This window comes from Lemur catta, chromosome 23, assembly GCF_020740605.2.
Source record: "Lemur catta isolate mLemCat1 chromosome 23, mLemCat1.pri, whole genome shotgun sequence".
In the NCBI taxonomy this organism is placed as follows: domain Eukaryota; kingdom Metazoa; phylum Chordata; class Mammalia; order Primates; family Lemuridae; genus Lemur; species Lemur catta.
The window spans coordinates 26958576-26981459 of NC_059150.1; the positions used below are offsets into that span (position 1 = coordinate 26958576).

At 36.6% G+C, this 22884-nt stretch overlaps 2 protein-coding genes across 5 annotated transcripts in view; one reads left to right on the forward strand and one right to left on the reverse strand.

Moving 5' to 3' along the window:
• The window catches only part of UCHL5 (ubiquitin C-terminal hydrolase L5), a 45155-nt gene extending 44783 nt beyond the window's left edge, over positions 1–372 (reverse strand). For 2 of the 4 annotated variants that reach the window (XR_006731101.1, XM_045536348.1), the window contains exon 1: positions 78–297. Coding sequence is in view for 2 of the 4 variants with exons in the window: in XM_045536348.1 (XP_045392304.1) it covers positions 78–153 (76 nt within the window). In the remaining 2 variants the exon portion in view is untranslated. Of the gene's footprint in view, positions 1–77 lie in introns of all 4 variants that reach the window. The other 2 variants (XR_006731100.1, XM_045536349.1) reach the window with 2 other exon arrangements.
• On the forward strand, positions 362–22572 carry RO60 (Ro60, Y RNA binding protein). The gene is made up of 9 exons (XM_045536347.1): positions 362–648; positions 9598–10200; positions 14745–14965; positions 15427–15573; positions 15853–15990; positions 19340–19456; positions 20373–20486; positions 20742–20888; positions 21159–22572. The coding sequence occupies exons 2-9, from the start codon at positions 9621–9623 to the stop codon at positions 21309–21311; spliced, it is 1617 nt and encodes a 538-aa protein (XP_045392303.1). The 5' UTR covers positions 362–648; positions 9598–9620; the 3' UTR covers positions 21312–22572.
• Positions 22573–22884: the final 312 nt, after the last annotated feature.

Here is a 22884-nt window from a genome sequence, read left to right on the forward strand (position 1 = left end):
GCTGCAGGGACCCACTCCATGCCCGCTGGGGCCTCCTCCCGTGACCCTCGGCCCAGGACAGTCCCCTTGGTTCTCACCGAATCCTTTAATGAGCTCGGTGAAGACCCCGGGGTCGCTTTCCATGAGGCACCACTCCCCGGCATTGCCCGTCATGGCCCCGGCCACACACCGCCCCTCTCCGCCTCTCGGTCTCGGCCGCCCCCCGCTCCGGCTGCGGCGGACCGCGGATCTCGGCAAACCCGCCGCCGCGCTCGTCAACCCCACGTCACCCCGCCCACTTCCCGACAGCCTCCGGGCGCCGTCACCTGCAGCGCGACGGAGCGCGGGAGGACGCTCTAGCCACCCAGGAGACGTCGAAACCCTTCCCGGGCCTCGCAGGACCCGTAGCGCTTCGGAGGGCGGGAGCCTGAGAAGAAAAGGCGGGGATCCAGAGCGCCGCAGGAGGTCACATCCGGGACCCTCGCCACTCCGGGGGAGGCGGGGCAAGAGGAAGGGGGCGGGGCTCGCTCCCGGGAACCGAACCTGGACGTCCCCGCAGCCGGGAAGCTGGAGCTGGGGCTGTCGCCGCCCGTCGGGCCGCCGCGTCTCGTAGTGTCCCGGCGCTGCGCAGGGCTTCCGCGGCGCCGCTGGGGTGGCTGCGAGGCACAGGTGAGGAAACTGCGGGAGGCCGGGTGCGGGCTCTTTGTGCGGTGAGCAGCTCGCGGTCTGACCGGTCCTCCATGTCCCTCAGCCGGGCAGACACCGCGACGCCGTGGTCGTCCCCCGCTGCGCTGCGCGCCCTGGCCACGCTGGGGAGCGGACCGGCACCGCTGCAGGGGCGTCCTCGCCGGGCCTGGCCCGGCCGCTCCCGCTCCTGCTCGCCCCGCCGCACAGGCCGCGTCGGGAGGGCCTGCCTTCCTCCTCCTCCTCCTCCTCCTCCTCCCGCGGCTTCCGCGCGGAGAGGCGTCGCCCCGGATCCGGGGTTCTGGGAGAAGGAGCTTTGTGGGAGACAGAGGCGAATCTATCCTAGAGGGAATGACACGGGGAGAGGGGAAAGATCTGTCCCCTAGTCCGTGGGGATGATATATTGGTGCAAGGGGATGCGATGCCCAAAGGAAAATGAGCTTGAAAAGAAGTGTGGTATATTAATCTAAAGACATCGGGATGGTTGTAATACTGGATGATGAATTAAACCCAAAATACCTGTTTTCACTAAATCGTTCTCATTCAGCAGGCTCTAACAGAATGTGGTAGTCATTATGAATATATTTATATCTTACTCCTTAAAATCCACATGTATCAAGAGGGGACTTTGGCTTCCAGGAGTGTTTTAGTGGATGAAATTCTGACTCCTTCACAAACAGGTGACCTGTGACCTGGAGTTAGGAAGCATTGTGCTCCCGAATATGTGAAGCCACAAAACAAACATGGTAAATTTTACGAGGGAAACAATAAAGCAACTTTTGTATTAAAATAATCATGAGTGTGATATGGAGTAGATGCCCAAATTTGTATGGAGTGTGGGTTAAACAGATTTTTTTTTTAATTTCTTCCTAGACACTCTGCTCTCAGGTTGGGGGGCGGGATCTGTTCAGTATCTGCCCTTGAGATACTTAATTGGAAAAGTTTGAGAAATGCAAGGCTGTCTAGCCTATGTCCCTTATGGACCGTAGCTAGAATGATAGGCATCAGAGCTCAAAGCAGTTTGCGGTATTTTTTAATCTGTACAATTGCTTGAAAATGTTTTCTGTGCTAAATGAATACATCAAAACTAAATTTATTTGATACCCAACTTAATGTAGTACCTATTGTAGAAGGACCAACCTGAAAATGTAGCCTTTAACACAATCTAGAAGTAATCAGAAAGGGGGCTATAAATTCTTTGTGATAACATTTAGTCCCAGCCCGGCACCGGCACCGGCACCGGCACTGGCACTGGTGGCTCAGGCCTGTAAATCCTAGCACTTTCAGAGGCGGAGGTGAGAGGATCGCTTGAGGCCAGACTGAGCAAGAGTAAGACCCCCTCTCTAGGAAAAATAGAAAAATTAGCCAAGCCTTGCCTGTAGTCTCAGCAGGAGAACTGCCTCACAGGAGCACAGGAGTCTGAGGTTGCAGTGAGCTATGATGATGCCACTGCACTCCAGTCTGGATGACAGTGAGACCCTGTCTAAATAAATAAATAACCTTGTCTAAATAAACAGACATACATGCATATATAACATTTGGCCCTGAGAGTTCACATAAAAAGCCAGATTTCTGGATCTTTGATAAAAATGAGATCTGGCAATACTAGGTACACATCACTTAGCCATTTGGCTAGCATGCTGTCATTTTTCCCACAGTTCCTCAACCACTTTTTATTGCATTACACTTGACTTGATCCACTCTTTTACATGACCAGTGTGATACAGGCATTTGATTTTGTGGCCCCAGTTTTTGTAGTATTATTTCTTTTCATTTGTTTTGCACTTTCTCATAGATAATGTCAGCTTTGACTTTATTTTTAAAAGAATAAACTGCAAATTTGTTTGACTTCTTGGGATGAAAAGTAGCATTTTAAAATAAATTATTAAGAGACTTTGGAAAGATACTAAGATGTGTAAATTCAAGAAAAATATGGGAATCCTTAGAAATACCATATCAATGGTATTAGAAGATACTATACATGTTGTAGTTCTGATGAATGTGAAGCAGAAAAAAGTGCTATTATATAACGCTTTTTACTAGCATTTATTGGTTTTGTATTCTAAATTAAGTCAAGAGAGAGAATTGGACAATATATAAAATATCCGCAACCAATTTAAAATGTGGCTGTGCTTTTAATAGTATTGTGATCTCATCCACTTCTTTCCCAAATTTTAATTTATAGAGATGTAATACAAGTTTAGTTGTATTAAATTCTTTGGAGTGGTGTGCTTTAAGGGCAGTAGATAGGTCAGGTCAACCCAAAGAAGTATTAACAGTTTTTTGTTTTTTCGTTTGTTTGTTAATCTGGATTTACAACAGTTGATTATTCAGTAATGGATTAACTGATGACCAGGCTTTGACCTCCCTTACTGCCCAACTGCCTTCTAAACCACTGATAATGGAGCTTAAGCTTTGAGGAGGCAAATGATGGCATTTGGGGAGACAAGAAATTAAGTTGCTGTATATGTCTGTGTATCTCAAATCGTTTTCTAAAATCAAATATAAAATTTGTAGGGCTAAGTATCATTTTTGTGTAATGAATACTATTGCTGCTCTCCACTCTATAGAGAATAGAGTTAAATAAATGCTTATTTATTTAAATAACCTCCCAAATATATTTCAACTAGCAAATTTTTAACTTTTATATTTTATGAGATTTTTAGCATATAATTCGTGCTAATAAAATTCACTATTTTAGAGTATCCAGTGCAGTGGTTTTTAGTATATTCACTGAGTTGTACAACCACCACCACCACTAATTTCACACATTTTCATCATCCAAAAAGAAATCCCTTACCCATTAGCAGTCACTTCCTAGTCTTCCCTCCTTCCAGCCTCTGACAGCCACTTAATAGTTTTTATTTCTGTGGATTCAACTATTGTGGAAATTTCACATAAATGGAATCGTGATATAATATGTGACCTTTTATGACTGGCTTTTTTCATTTGGCATGTTTTCAAAATTTGTTCATGCTGTACCATGTATCAGTACTTCATCCCTTTTTATTGGCAAATAATAGTCCATTGTGTGTGTGTGTGTGTGTGTGTGTGTGTGTGTGTGTGTGTGTGTGTGTATACACACACCATATTTTTAATCCATTCATCTGTTGGACATTTGGGTTGTTTCCACTTTTTGACTATTAGGAATAATGTTTTTAAGAACATTTGTGTACAAGTTTATGGATACATGTTTTCATTTCTCTTGGGTTTGTAGTGGAATTCCTGGGTCCTATGCTAACTATATTCCCTTTTGAGGAACTGCCAGACTGTTTTCCAAAGTGACTGTATCATTTTACATTCCCACCAGCAGTGTATGAGGGTTCCAATTTCTCTAAATCTTCATCAACGCTAAATATTTTTCTTTTGATTATAGCCATACTAGTGGATGTGAAATAGTATCTCATTGTGGTTTTGATTTGCATTTCCCTGATGAGTAATAATGTTCATCATCTTTTTATGTGTTATTGGCCATTTAATAATCTTCTTTCGAAAAATACCTTTTAGATTCCTTAGCCATTTGTATATTTTCTTTGGAGAAATGTCTGTTCAAATCCTTTGCCTATTTTTTAGTTGGGTTATCATTTTAATATTGAGTTGTACATGTTCTAGAATATATAATATTCTAGATATAAATCTCTTATATGTATGATTTGCAAATATTTTCTCTATTACATGGGTTTTATTTTCAATTTCTTGGTGGTATCCTTTGAATCACAAGTTTTAAATTTTGATAAAGCATAGTTCATCTGTTTTTTTATTGTGTCACTTGTGCCTTCGGTCTATGTTCCAACACCAGCTGGGTATCCTACAATTCAATTTAATTCTGACAATAACTACCCAGAGTTAGTATCAGATCTTACAAGTTAAAGGGCAAGGTGTCCAGTAAGACTGCCTTTAATTCAGACATCAAATGCAAGTTGTGTTCCCTGACGTGATTACTCACACTTCTGTGCTGCCAACTACAAATTCACAGCTTCCCATAACCCCCTCAAGATTAATATTTCACTAGAATGACTCGCATAACTGACTCACTGAAAGTGCTGTCCTTTTGATTACAGTTTTATTATAAAGGATACAACTCATGAACAGCCAAATGGAAGAGACACACAGGGCAAGGACCAGGCCACATCACCTTCCCCGCATATCAGTTTGTTAACCAACAAGGAAACTCCATTGAGCATCAGTGAACAGAGTTTTTACATGGAGTTTCATTACATGGGCATGATTGATTAAATCTTAAGCCCCCTTCCCTTCCTAGGAGGTTGGTCTAGCCATTTTATTCCTCTAATCACATAGTTGGTCTTTCTGGTGACAGCCTTCCATCCTGAACCTATCTAGGGTCCTACCGTGAGTCACCTCGTTAGCATAACAATCCCTTAGGAAATTCCAAGGGTTTTTGAAACTCTACCCAGGAACCCTGTATAAAGACCAGATATTCTTTATTCTACTAATGTCACCTAGCCAATTTTAAGAGTCTGTCTCATGCTCTACGGACTGAGCTGGCCGGGCTACCTGGCCAATTTTCAAGTTAATTTGTATATCAGCACTCAATGACAAGAAAGAGAAATCACTCTAGGTATTTTAAAATGGAGGGAATTGGTTATCCAAATGTTGCAAAGGCACAAAGGAGACACTAAGTAATAAATTCAGGAAGCTGCCTACTTCCTCACCCCAACCCCCACTCCCCTACCCCAACCCACCCCCAGGGTTGTGGGAACAAAGGGGAAGGGGTAGGGGTTACTAGAACCTAGCTTGGGACATGCTGCCATTCTGTTTGCCATCTCTCACTTTAAAAATTTGACCCTGACAAATTTACACAAGCAAGTAGAGAGGTGCCCTGGCTATTGATAATGTCAAATTCTTTTCCACTGTTTTACATTGCACTTTGGAAAGTATAGTCACAGAACATATGAAAATCTAAGTAGTTCTGCTGCAGAAATATTGAAAGCATATATCTTCATGGTTGTCATTAATATGACAATATGCATAGGGAAGATTAGATTGATACAGCTATGAATAAGTAACTAGCTTCATTTCTCATAATAGGGATTACAAGGATTACATTTAGGGATTACCTCTCAGGACATCCCTCCTAGGTTTAAAAGTTCATTTTGCTGCTTGCTCTAGAAAAGATACTTGAATACCTAATATTAAATATATAAGAAAAATTTACAAAGAAATTGTTCTCAGATGACAGTTTTACGCAGTACTCATTCCTTTTCTGTGTAACTTTTTCTTTTTTTTTCTGATTATATTTCCATTACCTGCGTATGTACATTTATTATTTTTTTCTGATTACAGAATTTATCTTAAAAGCTTATATTAAGTTTTTCATTACACATGTTGAGATTTTATTTTCAAAATAAACATGTTCTAGGAAAGAAAACCCCACCATGCATAATTCTTAGGCAAATGGTTTAGGAAATTAACTTTGATACTATTTAATTTTCATTAAGTATATATTTATTACTAATTACTTAAAAGCAGTACAAAGAGGGATGCAAAAATAAGACCTGATCCCTATTCTCAAGGGAACTAATGATGTAGCTAGACAGGGTAACAATGAATAATACAAGGAAAAGAGTCTGAGGAAAGAGAATTTTGAGGTTTGGATTGGGATCTCTCGGTCCCCCCACTTGGGCCTTTGTGCAGGAGAGCAGGTGTAGTAGAATAACCTAGTATTAAATGTCATTTCAGTGTTATTCATCTAATAAATATAACTAATAAGAAAGAATAGACAGGTTGAAGTACCACCCAAGACTGTTTTTGTAAAAGCTAAGGGAGAGGCTAGCAGTGTCTAATTTAGTGGAAAGATCAAATAAGATAAAATTTTTTACTGGAATTGACAATTAAGATGTCAGTCTTTGAAAAGCCTATTAATCTTCTCAGAGTTCTTTGGACTGAAAGGCAGAGGTAAAAGCTAAATTGAAAAGAGGATAAGAATAAATAGAAGAGGCATCCACTGTGTTTCAGCCTGTGCCGTATTCGGTAACTACAAATCCCTAGTGACTAATGTGATCATTACAGCTCTGATACCATCTGAAGCCTATTCCTGCACTAACATAAGCAAATTTATACTAGCTTTTTATTTGGAATATTGACCCTAATATTTCTAACACAGTTCAAATCACTGTCCCGCTTAGTCACTTTCAAAATGTCAGACTCTCCATTCTGCCATGCACTTATCCCTACACCATTTTGTGTTCCTTCTGAGACCCAGTCTTCCATGGCTCCCATATCTACCATTTGGGACTTTACATCTCTGTCAGATGGGAACTTCCTCAGTTTACTTACCCCTCACTCAAATCTCTGTCCTCACCCATACCCTTTGCCCTCATTGAAGGGTGAAGAAGGCATCTCGATGTTAGTAGGCCAGTTTCAACCTGGATGCTCCAAGCTCATTGTGTGACTGCTTTCAGGACTCTCACTCCCTCAGTTATGCCCTGTCTCCACTGTGCCTTCAGCTCTGCAAACTGAATCTTTCAAACTCAACTTCAGTGTTCTCTTGTTGAAAAAAATGAAGAAGTTTTTCTTTGAGTCCCATACTCTCTCTTACCTTTCCTTCATGGTTTATTTGTAACTATGCTTCTACAAGAGTAGCAGTCTACCTGTGAAGTCTCCTGCTCATCGCATACCCTCCGCATTTCACTGTAGTCAGGATACTGTTTGTACCACTCTACTGCAGTTGCTTTTCCTAGTCACCCCTGTTCGCTGATTCCAATGGTTGTTTTCCAATCCTTACTTTACTTACTTGATCTCTGACCATTTGACATCACCAGCCATTTACTCCTTGAAAGTCTCTTCCTTGTGGTCCATGATACGACTCTCTCTTGGTTTTCTTTAACTCTGTTGCCTCCTTTTCTGTCTCCTTTAAAGGGCCCTTCCTTCCATAGCTCTTAATTGTTAATATTCACCAAGATTCCATCCTTAGAATTCCTCACAATATATAAACATGCTCAAGTAGGTTTTATCTTCAAAACTTCTTTTACCCTGTGTTCCTCTTTAAGCTACTGCCCTAATCTGTCAACATGTCTTTATGGCTATGCCAGTACATTTAGACAATTCCTTTTCTAGAATATAAAGACACAGAACAGGATTTCAGAAACCTCTTCCTAGAATGCCTCCCCCAAACTTACTAGTTTTTTAGTTTGCCTTTTCTGCACAAGTCTTTCTGGGTTATGAGACAAGATTATTTTATTCTTCCTTGCTCATAGTATTTTTCTACTATAGCACTTAATTACAGTTTGCATTTTAATTCTACCTCCCCAAAAGAATGTGACTTCCCTAAGAGCAGGAAAACAAATTTTTTTTGGTCTTTTTAATGGATCATAAATCTCCTTCATATCCTACACATAGTATGTATTCAATAAATGCTGGTTGAGGTTTTTTGTTGGTTGTGTTGTTTTTTGTTTTTGTTTTTTGGCGACGGGCTAGCAGAAGCGCAGTGCACTATAATAGTATAGGACAGACAGAGAGACCTGGATAAACAGCTGCACTACAGTGAGAATCTTGCTGGACTGATTAAGTAGTGACAATTGTGGTTGCTCCACTGGGAGGAGAGAGAGGGATATTGTTGGCAGATGGCTAGTTCTAGTAGTTTTCGAGATAATGGAAGGAGGAAATTGAGGGTAGTTACAGATGACCCAAACCATAAGCAAGTACAGTGGATAGCGTATCAATCAGGATGTGCTCAACTACAGGTAGCAGAAAATCTAAAAATGGCTTGAATGATAAAGGTGCATTTATGACATAATAGGAAACTTGTAAGTAGGAGAGTTTCGGGTATCTTGATGATATCAGGGGTCCAGGTTCCTTCTGTTTTTTCTGTTCTGTTGTCTCTATGTGTCGGTGTGCCCTCTTAAACTGGCTCCCCTCAAGGTCCCAACATGGCTGTCACCACTCCAGCCTCACTTGCAAATGAAAATGCCTCAAGGCAGAAAAGGGAACATTTCTTTTTAAGAGCCTGAACCCCCTTTTAAGAATGAAGAAAATCTCAAAAGTATTCCTAGCAGACTTATCATACTGGTCAGAGTCATGACACATGCTCAGTTGCCTATACTGGTCATGTGGCAAGGGAAACGAGAACAGCATGATGGGGCCTGGGTTCAGCATCAGCAGCATCACCTGGAAACGTGGTAAGTATCCATGCTTAGGCCTCTCCCCAGACCTACTGAATTCTGAAAGAAACATGGGCGGGGCGGGAGGGCTGAGCCAGGGGTGCTCCATCAGTCTGTCTGTTAACTGCTGCTTCCCATACAGAGCTTGAGAACACTGACTTAGGGCAGTCAAGATTCACCTTTGGGGCTAGGGAAAGGCCTAACCTCCTCTGAAGGACAGGAGACCAAGAAGAGGAAAAGGCAGAAGGGGGAGGAATGGATGTTGGATGGGCAACCAAGTCTACACAGTTCTTCAGGGAGTAAGATCTTTCTTAGTGTCAGCTACTATTGCTGCCTTTCCTCCCCCTTTTGTTCCTCTCTATCTATGCCTCAAGACACCGCACCGACCTACCTGCTAAATCTCTGAAGCAACACACTACACCACAAAAATGTGACTCCCTAGCTGTTGCTTCTGATTATCAAACCACTGTGCCTATAATCTGGTTTAATTGTTTGCTCTCAAGGATTCTGAGTTTTCTTAGATTATGAAAATATATACAAAACAAAAAAAACACTTTAAAAACTTAAGATATTACTAGTAGTCATTTCTAGGAGATCAGATGTGGTTTTCTTCTTTCATTTTTCTGCCTTTTCTAATTTTACTTCAGGACTTCTATATTGATTTTGTACAAAGAGAAAAACTTAATGAGCTTAAGAGATTTTTAAACTAAAAGTTCACAACTCACATTAATCGGTAAGCATAGATTAATAACTATTGTTTTCTGTAATTTTATTGTGCCCATCTAGTTGTAGTAACATTTGGCCTTTTTGATAGGTTTCCTAAAAGACAGAAAAAAAATGGAGGAATCTGTAAACCAAATGCAACCACTGAATGAGAAGCAGATAGCCAACTCTGAAGACGGATATGTGTGGCACGTCACTGACATGAATCGACTACACCGGTTCTTGTGTTTTGGTTCTGAAGGTGGGACTTACTATATCAAAGAACAGAAGCTGGGCCTTGAAAATGCTGAAGCTTTAATTAGACTGATCGAAGATGGCAGAGGATGTGAAGTGATACAGGAAATAAAGTCCTTTAGTCAAGAAGGCAGAACCGCCAAGCAAGAGCCTATGCTCTTTGCACTTGCCATTTGTTCCCAGTGCGCTGACATAAGCACAAAACAAGCAGCATTTAAAGCTGTTTCTGAAGTTTGTCGCATTCCTACCCATCTCTTTACTTTTATCCAGTTTAAGAAAGATCTGAAAGAAAGCATGAAATGTGGCATGTGGGGTCGTGCCCTCCGGAAGGCTATCGCAGACTGGTACAATGAGAAAGGTGGCATGGCCCTTGCCCTGGCAGTTACAAAATATAAACAAAGAAATGGCTGGTCTCACAAAGATCTATTAAGATTGTCACATCTTAAACCTTCCAGTGAAGGTAAGCATAAGATCTTCATTGGGTGAGGGATGGTGAAGGTTTTCCCAAAATAGCCAATTTTTATTTGATATGAGATAATTATGTAACATTTTCTAGAAATAGCCTTTCATTCTCAAAATATACATTGGTTGTCAAATTCAAATATGTTTAATGCCAACCTGGAATTAAACGCCTACCACAGGCAATCCAGATATTAATAATTAAGAATCAAATGACAGATTTACAGGTTAATATTCTAAGTCTTAAAACATCACCATGCTAACTAGAACATTCATCCGGGTGATTGTGGACTGTGAAAGCAGCAAGGACAAGATTAAAGTTGTAATAAGCAAAACAGCTCCTTGTCCGTAGGTGGCAGACGGCCAAGCTGTGTGTGGTGCTGTCGCCCCTGATTTTTTTCCCTCCCTGTCTTCATAGGACATGTGTTCCATGGAACCTAAAGGCTACCTGAAATAGTGATGAACTTAATTCAGGATGTTAATTGTCTTCTGTCAGCCAGGGAACATGGTAACTTGAGGCAGTTTTTCTATATCTACAGGAAGAGACTTTTTCAAAGTTACTTGGATCTGTAATAGTAATAATTACTAGTCCTTCTTAGGAGGGAAGTAAGGAAAACTCTTAGGCAGATGTAATTTGAAGTATAGACTTCTACAAAAATCAGCATGTCCAAAATTTGACATTTTTTTCCACCAGAAGTAAAACTTGAAAAGACAGCCACTTAAACTGGTAGGTTCAAATTTGAATTCTGTGTCCTTAAGCCAAATAACCTGAGTTTTTGTACCTTCATCTATTAAAAAAGGCACAAAGATAATAACTTTTCAACTGTTGTGAATAAATATGATAATGTATATTTAAAAACTTAGCACAAAGTTCCTGACATAGTAGAAGTACTCTGTTGGTTCCCTCCCCCTCCCTTCCAAGTATGAGTCCTGCCCTTCAAAAGAAATCACTGTAGGAAAAGCTGAGGCAGAAGGATTGCTTGAGCTCAGGAGTTCGAGACCAGCCTGAGCAAGAGACGGAATCCCGTCTCTACTAAAAATAGAAAAATTAGCCGTGGTACACACCTGTAGTCCCAGCTGCTCAAGAGGCTGAGGCAGAAGGATCGCTTGAGCCCAGGAGTTTGAGGTTGCTGTGAGCTATGATGACACCACTGCACTCCACCTGGGGCTACATACACAGTGAGACTGTCTCAAAAAAAAAAAAAAGAAAAAGGAAAGAAAGAAATCACTATATGTGATACATTATATACTCCAGGTTTTTCCTAAACATACACTATGTTTCACTAAAATTTTATATACCTTTTATGTTTCAGTTAAAAGCATTTTCAGGTCAGTAGAAAATATATACCATTGTATGAATATACTATAATTTTGGGGGGTTTTTGGTTTTGTTTTGTTTTTTGCTGGTGAGAAATGCTGTCCTTTTATTTATATTCTTAATTAGACAAACTTTCTATTAAAGTTATTTAACATTTATGTTTATTTGCTATATCCCAAGCAGTTGATACCTCTGATGGTACTAATGCCACCTAACATGATTTTATTTTTTGGTTTTTGGGTTTGCTTTTTTAAAAATTCTATTTATTGTGGATATATAATATTTCTATATCTTTATAGGGTACATGTGATGTTTTGATACAGGTATACAATGTGAATTAATCAAATCAGGGTAATTGGGGAATCCATCCTCTCAGGCATTTATCATTTCTTTGGGTTAGAAACATTCCCATTCCACTCTTTTAGGTATTTTAAAGTATACCCTAACTTATTGTTAATTATAATCATTTTGTTATACTATCAAATATCTAACTATATTTTTGTACCCATTAATCATCCCCACTTTATCCTCCCTCCCCCGCTACTCTTCCCAGCTTTTGGTAACCATCATTCTACTCTCTATCTCTATGAAATCAATTGTTTTTAATATTTAGCTCCCCCGACATGAATGAAAACATGCAAGATTTGTCTTTCTGTGCTTGGCTCATTTCACTTAACATAGTGTTTGCCAGTTCCATCCATGTTGTTGGAAATGAGAGGATTTCATTCTTTTTTTGTGACTGTATAATATGCCATTGTGTATATGTACCAGAATTTCTTTATCCACTCATCTGTGCATGGACACTTAGGCTGATTCCAAATCTTGGCTATTCCGAATAGTGCTACCATAAACATGGGAGTGCAGATACCTTTTCGATATACTGAATTCCCCTCCTTTGGATATATACCCAGCAGTGGGATTGCTGGGGCATATGGTAGTTCTAGTTTTAGTTTTTTGAGGAACCTCCATACTGTGTATGAATATACTATAATTTATAGTAAGAGACAACACTTAAGTAGATTCTAGTTTTTTATACATTGTAAAACTACTACAATGGAAAAACATGTATAGGGTAAATGTTTTATAATGGTTAAACCACAAACAATATATGAAAGTGGTCAGTTTCTCCACATTTGAACACTAACTGTTGTCACTGTTTTTTAATCTCTGCCAATAGAATAGGTGAAAAATAACATTCTATAAATTTACATTTTTGGACAAAAACTCATCTTCACATGCTTACCTATTTCTTTGGTGGATTATTGTATTATTGCCCCTTATCCATTTAGTTACTATTTTTAAAAATATTAATTATGGTCATTACCCCTTCAACAAATATTTATTGAACACCTACTATAGAAGGACACTATTATAAAAACTTGGAATTCATATTACAGAAGTTAATAATTTATTATATATGTTACATTCTTTTTTTGTCTTTCAGTTTTTTTGGTAGAGGGGGATTGTTTCTGGTACACTAAAGTTTGGTATTTTAATGTAATCAAATTAATCTGTGTCTTCATAGGTTTCTGTTTTGTGTTAGATTTAGAAAAGCCGTTTCCAACCTAAAGTCATAAAAATACTTACCTGTGGTTTTTTTCCTTACATATTCATGATTAGGAAACATTATTTTTTTACTTACAAATCTTTGATCCAGTAAAAGAAATATGTACACATCCAGCTTATTTATTTGTTTGTTAAGACACTACTCCTAGTTCTAATTGGACAAATTAGTTTCTGAACTTATGAAATTAATCATCTGTGCTTTGTTTTCTTGGTTTATAAAATGAGGAATTAGCAGATGTTCCCTAAACACTCTCACACATAGGATTCTTTAATTTCAAATTGTTGAGAGCAGAAGTCATACTCGAAACTTACTTTGTTAATAATAGCAATGTCATGTTGGATATATAGAATCCCTTGGCTTTTCAGAGTGAACAGAATTTTGAAACAAACTCCAAATAACTATAGAATAAGTAATATTTTAATGCCTTAACTGAAATATATATTTATAATAGATAAAACAAATCAACATATGATTCAGTTAATGTATTATTGTGCAACTACTGTGTGGCCAGTATAATTATAAACTGGGTAGGATAAAACTGCTTTAAGGAATTTTTGTTTTCATTGGAAAGACAAAATCATTTAAGATGATTTTGTACCAAAATGTGTAAGATAGCAAGAGTTATAATACTTTAGAAGTTCCTGCATGTTAATTTTAACTTTTGATCAAATTATTTAGAGTTCAAAGATAACATGTAGGCTCAATCTGGCTTAGATAATGTATTTCATTTGACCTATTCAGTATTTCAGTGAACAAAATTAATTCTTTGTCACTATTTTTAAAAATCACAAGACAGAATAATCCATATTCTGGCTTCTCTTGAAAATACTTTTTTTGGCAGCACTAAGCCAATACTTGGCTAAAACACTTGTCAGGGCATACTCTGTTCAGTTCGTCACAGCCCTGACAACTCTACTATATCACCATGGCTGGTTTCATTTCTTTATTTTCACTTGCCTTTCCCTCATAAACATTTGATTTTGATAATTCAACCCCCACCTTATACAGAAGTGGAAGTGAAGACCCACTTCTTGACAGAGTGTAGATAAGAACCCAGATTTTCTCAACTCCAATCCAAAGTTCTTTCTTCTGTTAGAAGACATTGCAGAAGAAATGAACAAATTACTACTTTCCTTTTTTAAAAAAATTTGGCTTGTACTACTTCTCAGCTACTAAAACACAATTAAAAAGGACCTACCTACCCATCCATTTCCACTTATCTCTGCTGTTCGTAAATGTATAATTATGTAACAACAATGAAGGATGAGTGAATGTAGCATTAATTGAGATAGTTCTGTACTCTTGTGAGAGAGTAGTTCTGACATTGTGATCCTGACATAGGCACTGTCTACCAAAGTTTTTAATGCTAGTATCTCAAAAAAAGAAAAAAGCCTCTGTAGTAAAATTACTTAGGATACAGGAAGGCTTTTTCCCCCCAAAGTCTCACATTTAGACAGTAATAATGGAATAAGCAAAATTAATTAATTCCCTCCATTTACTTAAATTTGTTTGTTATATCATAGAAAACAGTATCCCAGTTTAAGGGTGTTAATTCCTGTGTATCTAGTTATGCCTGTCCATATGATGCATTCTTAGGAAACAGGTTCTGTTTTTTACTTGGTAACCCTACATGCTTTTTCAATTCTTTATCTCGTTAAAGGACTTGCAATTGTGACCAAATATATTACAAAGGGCTGGAAAGAAGTGCATGAATTGTATAAAGAAAAAGCACTTTCTGTGGAGACTGAAAAATTATTAAAGTATCTGGAGGCTGTAGAGAAAGTGAAGCGCACAAAAGATGAACTGGAAGTCATTCATCTAATAGAAGAACACAGATTAGTTAGAGAACATCTTCTGACAAATCACTTAAAGTCTAAAGAGGTGAGTAAATTATTGTATCTTACAACATGTAATTAAACATGAGTTATTATAAATGTTAAAAGGATAAACTTTGGGTAACTATATATTCTTTAGAGGAGAGAAATTAATGAAAATATATCTTAAAACTAATGTTTATTTAAAACACCTAACATGATGCCTTAATGTAGTTGGCATTCATAAATGTTAATTCTGCTCCAGAGAATATGCTGCCTTGCTAATTTAAAAAAAAAAATCATCTGTGTATTTCCTTCCTAAAATATACTTCACTTCCTTATTCTAGTAAAGAATAACTTAGCTTATTTGAAAAGCCTTTGACCAATTAAGATAAATTTTCATTCTGAAAGTACTCTGAACCCCAAATAAAAGCCTTAGAGATATATTATATTTTTATTGATGTAGTTATGTTACATTAATTCATTTCCCCTTAATTCCTGATATTTCTATCGACGTTACTGCAATAGGTATGGAAGGCTTTGTTACAAGAAATGCCTCTCACTGCGTTACTTAGGAATCTAGGAAAGATGACTGCAAATTCAGTGCTTGAACCAGGAAATTCAGAAGTATCATTAGTCTGTGAAAAACTGTGTAATGAAAAACTGTTAAAAAAGGTAAGCATTATCAGTGCCCTTTGTTAGCTACTACTACTAACTGAAAAAGTTGGCTACTAAATTTTGGAAATGCAGTCAGTACATATTTTAGATGTTCTGAGAATTTTATCATACCAAATTGTATTTTGACTCTTAAATCTAAGTTTAATACATCCTCATTTTTCTGTTTTCTTAATGAAATGTATTTATTAGCTACAATAACATAAAAATCTAAAGAAGACACATAATTACTATTTTTTACTGGAATTTTGCATTTACTTTTTCTTTGTCTGTTTCTAGGCTCGTATACATCCATTTCATGTTTTAATTGCATTAGAAACTTACAAGACAGGTCATGGGCTCAGAGGAAAACTGAAATGGCGCCCTGATGAAGAAATTTTGAAAGCATTGGATGCTGCTTTTTATAAAACATTTAAGGTAATGGTTTGATTTTTGTTTTAAAACAAATGACTCAGTGCTTAATAATTTTGTAAAAATACATTTTAAAGGTAGCATCAATACCATTTTTTATTAGGTACTCTTTTTCTTTAGTTCATGTGAGGTGGGTATACAATTAACATTGTAAGTTTATGAGTAAAGTATTTTTTCTTACCCTTCAGATCCCTTTGATAATTATAAAATTACTAAATTTAAAAATTTGCATTCCCATGGGGTCCTTTAACTTGGTATTTGTCCTCTGTTTTTCCTATTAATTGGCAGATGGATTTCATCAATCTTGAGGAAGTGAGCTTTTAGAGATGGCAATCTCACTTCAGAGACAGAAGTTAAAACCTTTGGTTTTAAAAGTTTTTTGCTGTACAAGAAAATACTAGCAACCAAATTCTGCAGTAAATTAAAAGGATTATCTACCATGATCAAGTGATATTTATCCCTGGCATGCAAGGATGGTTCAACATATGAAAACAGATCAGTGTAATACATCCCATTAGTGGCATGAAGGGACAAAAACCACAAGATCATCTCAATTGATATAGAAAAAGCATTTGACAAAATTAAACATCCTTTCATGATAAAAAAAAAACAACTCAATAAACTAGGAATAAAAGTGAACTTTCTAAACATATGATAAAGGTCATAGAATAAATAAAAAAACAAAAACCCATAGCTAACATCATGTATTCAATAGTGCAAGATTGATAGCTTTTCCCCTGAGATCAGGAACAAGACAAGGCTGCCCACCTTCTCCATTTAGATTCCACATAGTAATGGAAGTTCTAGCAATTCGGCAAGAAAATGAAATAATAAAACATCCAAATTTGAAAGGAAGAAGTAAAATTATTTCTGACCTCAGGTTGTGATCTCATATGTAGAAAACTCTAAAGAATCCACAAAAAAATTATTAGAGTTAACAGATGAATTCAGCAAAGTTGCAGAATATAAAACCAACACATAAAAATCCATTGTATGTCTATATACTAGCAATGCAAAATCCAAAAAGGAAATTTAGAAAACATTTCCATTTGTAACAGCATCAAAAAGAATAAAAGACAAATAAATTAACTAAGAAGCTGCAAGATTTATACACTGAAAATTATAAAAATGTTACTGAAAGAAAATTAAAGAAGACATAAATAAATGGAAAGATATCCATGTTCATAGTTTCGAAGACTTAATATTGTTAAAATGACAGTACTATCCAAAGTAATCAGTGTACAGATTCAACATAATCTCTTTCAAAATCCCAATGGCATGTTTTGCAGAAATAGAAAAATCCATTCTAAAATTCTTAAGAAATTTCATGTGACCCTGAATAGCCAAAACAATCTTCAAAGGAAGAACAAAGTTGGAGGACTCACACTTCTGGATTTAAAACTTAACTACAAAGCTGTAGTAATCAAAACAGTGTGGTACTGACATAAGGATAACCATATGGACCAGTGAAATAGAATAATGTCCAGAAATAAACCCTTACATATATGGTCAGTTGACTTTTGACAATGGTGGCAGGATGGTTGAACAGAGAAAGGACAGCCTTCAACAAATGATGCTGGGAAAACTGCATATCCACATGTAAAAGAATGAAGTTGGACCATTACCTTATACCATATGCAAAAATTAGTTCAGAATGGATCAGTGACCTAAATTTAAGAGCTATAACTATAAAACACCAAAAGCATAAGCAACAAAAGAAAACGTAGATAAACTGGATTTCATCAAAATTAAAAGCTTTTATGCATTAAAGAATACTATTGAAGGCCGGCGCAGTGGCTGACACCTGTAATCCTAGCACTCTGGGAGGCCGAGACGGACGGGTCGTTTGAGCTCAGGAGTTCCAGACCAGCCTGAGCAAGAGTGAGACCCCGGCTCTACTAAAAAAATAGAAAGAAATTAGCTGGACAACTAAAAACATATAGAAAAATTAGCTGGGCATGGTGGTACATGCCTGTAGTCCCAGCTACTCGGGAGGCTGAGGCAGGAGGATCACTTGAGCAGGAGTTTGAGGTTGCTGTGAGCTAGGCTGACACCACAGCACTCTAGCTGGGGCAACAGAGTGAGACTCTGTCTCAAAAAAAAAAAAAAAAGTAAAGAATACTATTGAGAGTGAAAAGGTAACCTACACAATGGGAGAAAATATGTACAGATCAGAAACCTGACAAGGGCCTAATATCCAGACTATAAAGAACTCCTACAGTTCAACAGCAAAAATACAACCTAATTTAAAAATGAGCAAAGTACTTGAATAGGTATTTTCCCAAAGATATACCAATGAGTAATAAGCACATGGAAAATGCTCAACATCATTAATCATCAGACAAATGCAAATCAAAACCACAAGGGGATACCACTTCACACCTAGTTGGATAGCTAATAACAAAAAAGCAGAAAATAACAAATATTGAGAAGGATGTAGAGAAATTGGAACCCTAATGTATTGCTGATGGGAATGTAAAATAGTACCACCCATGTGGAAAACAGTTTGGTAGTTCTCAAAAAAGTTAAACATAGAATTACCGTACCATCCAGAAAACAGGTACTCACAGATACTTTTGTATACCATTGTTCATTATAGCCTTATTCATAATAGCCAAAAGGTAGAAACAACCCAAGGGTCGGGTCCATCAACATGAATAGATAAACTAAATGTGGCATATATATACAATGGGATATTATTCAGCTTTACAAAAGAATGAAATTTGATACAAGCCACACCATGAATAAACCTTGAAAACATTATGCTAAGTAAATAAGCCAGATATAAAAGGATAAGTATTATATGAGGAATGTAGAATAGGCAAATTTATAAATACAGAAAATGGAATAGAAATTGCCAGAGGCTAGGGAGAGGTGTGAATGGGTAGTTATTACTTAATTGGTACAAGTTTCTGTTTAGGATAATGAAAGAGTTCTGTAAATAGATAGAGGTGATAGCTACCCAACATTATGAGAGTACTTAGGGCCACAGAACTGTACACTTAAAAATGGCTAAAAAAGTGAATTTTATGTTACTCATATTTTACCACAACAAAAAAAATTCTTGCTTGAAATTCTAATTAGTTCAATGAGGAAAGATTTAAAAAATAGGATGGTTATGTCTTTAAATAAAATTATTGAATACATTATATTATTTTCTTTCTTTTACCTGTAGTAAGAGCTAAGCATTTTTAAATAGTTGTCAGTTAACTGGTATAGCAAAAAATCAGAAGGCGTTTCATCTTAGAGTCTTTTGAATGTAAGCTAAGTAAATATGATTTGTTAGAAATTTAATCTACTTATAATTTCTATGATTGCTTTTAATGAAAATTATTTTATTTTGTTTTCTCTTTAGACAGTTGAGCCAACTGGAAAGCGTTTCTTACTAGCTGTTGATGTCAGTGCTTCCATGAACCAAAGAGTTTTAGGTAGTGTGCTCAACGCCAGTACGGTTGCGGCAGCAATGTGCATGGTGAGAACACTTAAGCCAATTTTGCCACTCTAAAAAAATGTTTGCTATGGAGCAAATCTATACAGTTGGATATGATTAAGAAATATATATTCAGAAAAGTATATATTCACCTATTTTTGTCATTTCAGCTTATTTAGCACTTTTTTTATTTTGTATCTAAAGATAATTTTGTAAAGCCAACTTTTAAGTGTATTGGAAAAGCATGTCTAAAGAATAGTCAGAATAGAAATTTTAATTTTTACAACAAAAGATTAAATGTTAATGATATTTTTTAAGAAGCAGATAATGCTTAAAAAAATTATTTAATGTTATAAAAGTTAAAAGATCAGGGAACTAAACCAGGATGATGGCACACACTTACACTCCCACCTACTCTGGAGACTGAGGTGGGAGGAGGATCACTTGAGGCCAGGAGTTAAAGACTAGCCTGGGCAACACAGTGAGACCTGGTCTCAAAAAAAAAGAAAAAAACAATCAGGGAACTAATAATAAGAGTCAGGAGACTGTAGTTCTATCCTGACTGTATTGTGGACTAGCAAGCAGATGAATAAGCAAATTTTTAGCTTCTTTTTTAGCTTTTCTGTGGCTTTCTTTCTTTCTTTTTTTTTTTTAGACATATAAAAGTAAAATTTATTTTGTCCTTTAGAAGGACGGGAGTGGCTTTATTTCTTATTTAATAAAATAAGAATATATACTCTGTTTGCTTCAAAGGATTATTGTGAAAGCCAGTTTCTTTATAAGAGTTTGTGAAAATAATTTGAAAGCTATACTACTGTTACTATATAGTTCTAAAACACAGTTAATAGACATTAGAAATAATAAACATCACGGTGTTTCTTTAAAGATGTATAAACTTAAAGATATGGTGTTTATTTCCTCCCAATTTGCTGAAAATTACTACCATTGAATTTTTCAGGTTGTCACACGAACAGAAAAAGATTCTTATGTAGTTGCTTTTTCAGATGAAATGGTACCATGTCCACTGACTGCAGATATGACCTTACAACAGGTTTTAATGGCTATGAATCAGGTAAGAAACTGTTTTATTAAGTTTTCTTAAATTAGTAAGTTTACTTAACATGTATAATGATTTTATGTTGATGTCATGCATGGTATTCATTTATAAGAACAAATTGTTTTATCTTGATTTTCTCATGAGAAGTACAAAAGCCAAAAAATATATACAGGCCTTGGGAAGTCCTATACATTGGTGCTAAACAAAACAATAATGTAACACATAGTATTTTTAAGTGTTTATTCTTATTCATGTTTTTTTCTGAGTAAGATCCCAGCAGGGGGGACTGATTGCTCCCTTCCAATGATCTGGGCTCGGAAGACAAACACAGCTGCAGATGTCTTCATTGTCTTCACTGATAACGAGACCTTTGCTGGAAGTGTCCATCCTGCTGTTGCTCTGAGGGAGTATCGAAAGGTAAAACTAATTCTAATGTGGTTTCTCACCGGAATGATACTCAATTCTCATTTACTATGTTTTTCAAAAAATGTTACTAATGGGCCAGGTGTGGTGGCTCTTCTAAAGCTCACGTATTCTTCTGGCCTCAAAAGATTGACTCAAAAAAAAAAAAAAAAAAACCGACTGTAATAAAAAGCTGTAGGAGAGATATTAAAGTGTTTTAATTTTGGAGGTTTGCTCTTCCTTACATGTAAGTTTTTAATATATGTTTTGGGTCTTTTCTTACAGAAAATGGATATTCCAGCTAAATTGATTGTTTGTGGAATGACATCAAATGGTTTTACCATTGCAGACCCAGATGATAGAGGCATGTTGGATATGTGTGGCTTTGACACTGGAGCTCTGGATGTAATTCGAAATTTCACGTTAGATGTGATTTAACCATAAGCACCAGCATGACCTTAGAGGTCCATTGCCGTTAGTGATCTCACTAGAAATCTGCAGCTACTTCCCAGCTAATCTCAGTCTAAAGATGAGGTATAGTATGTGCATAATGGAAAGTTACCTTACCAAAAAAAAAAAGAAGAAGAAGAGAAAGAGCCCAAAGTTCCATCTACTAAACTAGCTCTTGGGAAATAGCTTCAGGATACTGTAGCTTCCTCTATCTAATGGAGAATTTTTTGTTAATAGACAATATAAAATAGTTTTGCTTTGGTGAATAATAACATTTGTACTTAAAAGAGGTGAAAGCCAAAAGTGTAATTCCATATCATGTCACTTGTTTGAGAAGTGCTTACATTTTCTTAAATGTTTTCATTGGGAAGGACAGCTTTGATAATGTCCAAATACCCTGAAATGCACTAGACCATGTACTGTGATGGAATATGAAACTCATCTGTAAACTTTTATACTAAGGGGCAAAAAAAACTAAGACATTTGATTAAATTATGAATGAGTTTTACAAATTCCTTTCAGAGTTTTCTAAGATCACATAAATAACAGCTTTCTTATTCAATGAAAAAGATACTTTATTTCTAATGTTTTATTTGCACTTGTAGAATATGTTACCATTAACCAGAAATATAATGGCAGCCCCTAAGAAGAGACTATTTGTGTTGGCTGAGGAATTCTATTTGTTTTACTTTTTTGTTTTGTTGTATTTTATCTCAGTGAGTGAGGGGTGTGACTTGACAGTGATTTATAGCCAGATAGTCACACATTCCTTTTTTTTATACTCCTAAATGAAAATAACATAAAATGTTTTAAGCATTTAAGTCTCCCATTCTAATCTTAAAAGTATAACAATTAAGGTATTAACTATAACTAGATTAGCTTTTTCCTTACCTTAGAAATAAAAATTGTTTCAATTACTCTTAACTATTTTTTTAGTCAATTGTAAAGGAGTTTTAGATATTTTCTAATTGTAAACATGTCAATGGCCTCCTAGCTCTTTGTTCATGATTCATTTTATGGCAAAACATTCTCTTTTGATAGTATAAAGAAATAAAGCAATCTAGGTGCTTCGGGTTTGAAAGGCAATTTCTGAGTAGAGTAATACCAATTAATCAGTCTGTAGGAAATTTTTTTTAATTTTATTTGTGTTAAACTTTTTTCATTATTACACTAAAGTGCATTATTTTCTTGAGCAAGTATCCCTTCTTCCATGTGAGGTTTAACATTAAAGCAATCTGTTGAAATGCCATTACCTTTGCTCATCATTATATTACGTCTAAGATAGCTTACACTTAAAACTTCAGTTGTATGCGTTGTTCTTTAAATATTAATTGAAGATTTACTAAGGGTTTATAAAGCCCTTCTTGCTGTTACGCGAAAAGTCATACTCTAGTTAATGTAAATTATAGCCTTTTAGGTGCTTGGGGGTTAGAGGTTTTATGTTTTTTGGGAAAGGGGACTTTAGTAGTGTGAAGATTTGTGTATTATTTCATGGGAAATTTGGGCTCTGGGAATGATAAGAAAATTTTCCATTCAAATGTATTTGACATATTAATGCCGG

Coding starts and splice junctions, on each gene's coding strand:
- RO60 (XM_045536347.1), top strand. CDS start 9,621: ATGGAGGAATCTGTAAACCAAATGCAACCACTGAATGAGAAGCAGATA. Junction 10,201..14,744: donor TCTTAAACCTTCCAGTGAAG/GTAAGCATAAGA, acceptor ATCTCGTTAAAG/GACTTGCAATTGTGACCAAA. Junction 19,457..20,372: donor TTGCGGCAGCAATGTGCATG/GTGAGAACACTT, acceptor TGAATTTTTCAG/GTTGTCACACGAACAGAAAA.